At 29.8% G+C, this 6,106-nt stretch overlaps 1 protein-coding gene across 1 annotated transcript; it reads left to right on the forward strand.

The window, feature by feature from the left end:
• LOC123922423 (histone H3.v1-like) lies at nucleotides 1-1,524 on the forward strand. Its single transcript, XM_045975140.1, has 3 exons — nucleotides 1-432; nucleotides 553-792; nucleotides 1,384-1,524. Exons 1-3 carry the CDS (start codon nucleotides 1-3, stop codon nucleotides 1,522-1,524), a joined length of 813 nt encoding a protein of 270 aa, XP_045831096.1.
• The last annotated feature ends 4,582 nt before the right edge of the window (nucleotides 1,525-6,106 follow it).

Raw genomic sequence — 6,106 nt, forward strand, 5'->3', positions numbered from 1 at the left:
ATGGCTGATTTACATATTCAAAATCAACAACAACAACAACAACAACAATCATCAATGGCTGATCATCTTGATCATCACATTCACACTCACAACACTTCTGTCAAACGCCGCCGTTCACGTCCATCATCTTCCTCCGATCAACAACGCTCATCCAAGAAGCATTCTTTCGACCAAGAGAAACTCGCTCGTAATGGCTTCTCCGCCATTACTCTTCCTATCAGTCTCTGCGGTAATGTTCTTCGCGGATCTGTCTCGGATCCATCATACACTTTGCAGGAACAAACAATGCCGGTAAAAGGGTCATCTGGTTTGCCACCTAAGCCACAGGCTATCAGTAGATGTAACTCTGAAGTTATTGATCCTGCAACTGTTAAAGCTGCAGTTTCGCATTGTTTGAAATCTGAAGAAAACACTCCTTCTCCTGATTCAAAGGTATGTATGTGGGATTGTTATGGAAGTTGTGTTTCTTGATGAAAAAGTAATCTTTTTTTGATTTGGAATAATGGGTTTTCATTGTTTTTGTTTTTTATTTTGTGGGCTGTGTGATTTCAGAGGCTTAAAAGGATGAAGGAACGGTTAACAGAAATGAAACAATGGTGGGATGAAATTATGAAAGATGATGATGAAGATGATGAAAAAGAACAAGAAAAAGAAGAGGAAAAAGAACAAGAACAAGAAAAAGAACAAGAAGAGGAAAAAGAACAAGAAGAAGAAGAAGAACACTCTAATGAAGAAGAAGAAGAAGAACAGTCTCTTGTTGCTGAAGATGACAAAGTTTCACCTCAGTCTCAGGTATGTCTTTGGATCATGGATTCTGATTGGTTTTTCTATTGTAATAATCTTCAATATATTTGTCTTTTAATTAGTACTTAGAATAATTGCTTTAAATTATGGTTTCAGACTCGCGGTTACCATGTGAACCTTTATATTGCAATAAAATGAGTCTAATATAGTCGAAATTGCTATTGCCGAGACCTCAAAATCCTTTATATTGCGGAGGGTAATTTAAAACCACGTTCACAAGTTATTATACCGATCGACAAATTCATCTGTTGATGGCTTAGAAGCATAATAAATTGCTGTTGTGATTATAGTTGCAGTTAGAATTCATGATATATTGCAATAAAATGTGTCCAATATAGTCGAAATTGCAATTGCCGAGACCTCAAAATCCTTTATATTGCGAAGGGTAATTTAAAACCATGTTCACAAGTTTAAAACCATCAGAATAATTGATGACTTAGAAGCATAATAAATTGCTTTTGTGATTATAGTTTCAGTTAGGATTCATGATATATTGCAGTTATTGTAAAATATTGATGGCTTAGAACCTTTATATTGCAAAAAAGTGTTACTGAATGAATCTATTTTTTGTTTTTGTAGGATGAAATGGGAGCTGATTATGAAGAAGCTATTAGTGTAGAGTGGGTTGAAAAGTGCTTAAGCCTTACTTTTAAGTGTCCATGTGGAAAGGGATATGAGGTTCTAATAAGTGAAAACAATTGCTACTACAAGTTGGTGTAGAAGAAAAATTAGTATGCTTAATTGATTCTTCTTAATTTAGGGATCAATTTTGTTTTTATTCATTTGTATTTTTAATAGTCTTCTCTGTTTTCATAATGTACTAAGTAGCATTTGGTTTCACTAGAATCAATGTGTAATTGTATATCACTTACATTTGCTTAGTAAATAAGTTGTTATGTACTATCTCAAATATTCTTTCAAAGAAATTAATGAAATATGAAAGTATTTTGTACCATCTACAATGATCCATGTATAGTTTCTGAAGGTTTTTATATCAAAGAATTGTATGTAATGTGAAGCCTAAGATATTGGTTATCATAAACTTCAATTATTGAGGTGCAATTTATATTTGGAATTGCTTTTGTGGGTAAACTTCTATTAATATATGGATTTTTTTTTCACTCTGAAGAAACTGTTTGTATGTCACTGAATTCTGAAGTTATCTTTATTATCTCAAGGTCCATATTAATTAGACGTTCTTATATGAAAAGTCACTATTAACACTGAAACAATTGTTGATTATATTTTCATATTCTTTTTCTTAATTTTTTGAAGCAAAATTTTTATATTATTCTTTTGAAGTAAACTTTTATATTCGGTAAAAATTATATCTATATATATAAATCCTAAATAGTTCTCCTACCACTAATCCTAACCCTGATTGTATTAACCAATCATAGCTTTTAAATTATTTTCTTTAAAAAATAAATAATAAAAATATTAAAAATTGTAATTAATTGTTTATTTAGCCACATGCCACATTATTTCTAATGATTTGTCATATGCCACATTTAATTTGAAGCATTCATAGGCCTTTTCATTTCATTTATATTCATACACCATTATCCTTTTCATATGCCCATTTTAATTACCAAGAAATCTAATGGTTTCCAATGAAAAGTTTTTTTAAGCAATGAAAAGTTTTTATTAAGCAATGAAAAGTTGTACAAATTTAATTTCATATAAGCACCTATCTTTTCGGTAGACATTATAATCAAATTTAATTTCTTTGTTTGTTTTTCAATTCTTTCCACCACCTGAGTCATTTGGAAAGAATTGATTTTCTTCTTTACCTATGTTTTTTTTTTATCTTCCTTTCACATTCACTTCCTCATCCTTCTTATTTTTTCATTTTGTTCCTTTTTAATGTGCTTGCTCATGATATTAGGCAATAGTTCGTCATTTTAACTATTTTTGTTTCCTCCCTTAATTACTTGCATTCAAGATATTTGCAGCAGTAGTTTTAATTCATATGCTTTGAATATCTATAAAATCTTTTGTTTTGTAGATATATTAATTTACATTGGTTGATCTAACAAATACTTTATTTTAATTTTTGTCCGGGTAGATGTTGCTATCATCATGAAAGTAGGACTTGGTGTGATTGCTTATATATTTATAATGTAATACTACTATTATGCAATTGTCTTTATATATGCTACTATTTATTTTGAGTTTCTATTACGGGAGTATATATATATATATATATATATATATATATATATATATATATATATATATATATATATATTAAATAGTGTATTGTTTTTTATTTATTTATACTTTTTTATGTTTGCATTATATATATTTTGCTTTTAATTAGAGATTGATATACTTGATCTATATGTATACATGATTTATATTATAATTGTGTTTCTCCGAGTAATTGACACTGTTTATGCTTAATAATTGATTTGTTTGTTTGATTTTTGGTTACAAAGTTGGAAGAACTTGAAGAATTATGTTTGTACCAAAAAAACAACTTATAAACTATGTATGTCCTTGCCTAAAAAAAAATGTATGTTCATGATTTTTTTTTTATTTCAAGTTTCAACTATAGGTCATTCCTCCTTCAATTATTTAAATTTTTTAGTTGACGTTATATTATAAACAACAAATAACACCCGTGCATCGCACGGGTAAGAGTCTAGTTAAGGAAAATGTATGAATACTATGTGTTAATATTTTATGTCTTTAAAAGAAGCTAGAAACGTTTTTATCTTTCAATAATCATTTTTATAAAATAAAATCGACATCCAAAATTGAATGTTAAATATCACTCTATAGCTAGCATTTTTGAGTTTTGATTAAAACACTGCACAAATTAGATTAAGATGTCAGATGTGCACCACACTTATTGCACATGCTTTATCACACTTTTACCATAAACAGTACTATTGGTCTATTATGTGTTTAAATCAAATTTTTATTGTCGAAATGAACTTTCAGCATTTGTACAAGAAGCCAATCCATGTGAGATTATACAAACCATTACCAAAAATTCAAAAAGTACATATTTTTAGATATCATAAACCAAATTCACACACAATTTGTATGGTGCATTTGAAAAGATTAAAATTATTCTATTTTTTGTGAAAAGAGTATATGTTGAGCAACCGGTGAATAAGATAAAGTTCTCTTTGTAAAAACGATTTTTGGGAGAGGTTTCTGGATATTTTTATACTTTTTATAAAGTGGAACATGAAATTTGTTCTTTATTAGAACTGATAGAGAGGTTTGTGAATGAGGTCGTGTTTGGTTATTTTAGAGCTTCGGTTGAAAGTTTTTCTAGCTTCATTGTTGTAGAACCTGCTTCATTGGAGAATTACTTTTGGTACCCCAAGTTTTTTTGCATGTGCCGATAAATTATCAAAATATCTCTATCAGTTATTTAAACAACGAACTAAATCCGCTACATAGTGAATGTGTATAAAATATTCAAATCCACCAACGTTTAAGATTTCACACCCCCCAAAGACACCTTGAGAAATCGGTGTGCACCGTTGGTTTGAAAAATGCAGGTGCTACATACCAAAGAATGATGATCAAGATCTTCGAGAAAGAAATAAGGGATATGCCGAAAGTCTCCATGAACGATATGATAGTGAAATCCTCAGAGGAAGCCTAACCATGAAGCCCACTTGTATGTTGTCTTCAACGTAAGAAAATACAATATGCGCCTTAACCCAGAAAAATGCACTTTTGATGTCAAAATAGAGAAATATTAGGGCTCTACATACGAAGAGAGGGATCGTAGCCAACCCGAACCAATTAGGGTTGTCAATTTGCATCCGTCAGAACGGATCCCCGCGGGGATTTCCCCGTTCTGAGCTCCGGAAACAGGGATGTTTTCCCGTGGCGGTAGGGATGGAGGCAAAAACTCCCCCGCAGACACTTCAGGATGGGAATCGGGGACGAAGCATCCGTCTCCATGGATTTCCCGAATCTGTCCATATATACTTAACTATATTTTTTTTGAACAAGATATACTTAACTATATTATTATTATTATTATTATTATTATTATTATTATTATTATTATTATTATTATTATTATTATTATCGGCCATCTGTGTAAAATGTAAGTGGTTTGATGAAAACAAAAAAGTATAAATATTATTTTATTTTATTTTAGGGAAAAAATTATTAAGATAGAAGTTAAGAATAGTTTTAAAAAAATGTAGAAGCTAAGAAGAGTTTTTTTATAAAAAAAACCATTAAGGATATTATGGGAATTAGAAAAAAAAGCTACACCAAAAATCAAATTTTCCATTTATATATAGTAAGTATAGATTAAAAATAAAAAAAGTAACTGAGGAGTCAATTTCTAATTTGTCAAAAGTAACTCAGAAAGATGAACATGATTTTATTTTATAATTGCAAGGAAACTCAGAAAGATAGACATGATTTTTTTGGATAATTGCTTAATATTTTGTCAAAAGTAACTTTATTTGTCTAATTTGGTTGGATATTTACCAATTGCCAACACTTTTGAGATATTTTGGTTATTTTTTTTGTATGATTAGGCATATTTTGCTATACATTATGAAATATTTTGACTATTAAATTTTGTATAATTATTAGTAGTCAAAGGCTTTTGCAATGTTTTTTGGTTATGAATGCATTATATGTTATTTTTATTTTTTAAAAAGAAAGATGCAAAAATTTTCCGTCAAAAATTTTTTTTGACGGGAAAATATATAAATTTTGTTAATATTCAATATCTGTGGATCTCCACGGGTACCATGGGATCTGTTTGGATGGGAATTGAGACAAATATTTCCCCGTGGGGACGAAGATGAAGACAAAAACTCACCCGCAGACACTTCAGGGTGGGAAACAGTGAAACTTCCTCCGCACATTGCCCGTCCCGTTGACATCCCTAGAACCAATGTAACGCTATCCTTAGGATGGCTAGAACCAATGTAACGCTATCCTTAGGATGGAAACCCCATCCTCCAAAGAGCGGATCATGAAACTCAATGGGATGCTCACTGAATAAATGTATTGTGTTTAGAGAATTAACCAAAAAAGAGTGAAATTTCTGCCCACCAAACTACTTAACAAAAAAAAAAGTCTTTTTACCTTATATTAGTAAAAAAAAAACTGTCTTTTATGAATAGAGTTACTCATTAATACATTTGTAGTATTTGTTTTTTTGACAAATACATTTGTAGTATTAAATCAATAAAAACTATAAGTTTCCTTTTGTATATTTTTACCAAAGAAAGAAAATTTCCTTTTCAAATAAATTCACACATCAAATTTCATTTATATATATTATACACGTACTAGTTTAGTA

The sequence above is a fragment of the Trifolium pratense genome, linkage group LG4 (assembly GCF_020283565.1).
Source record: "Trifolium pratense cultivar HEN17-A07 linkage group LG4, ARS_RC_1.1, whole genome shotgun sequence".
NCBI classification, from domain to species: domain Eukaryota; kingdom Viridiplantae; phylum Streptophyta; class Magnoliopsida; order Fabales; family Fabaceae; genus Trifolium; species Trifolium pratense.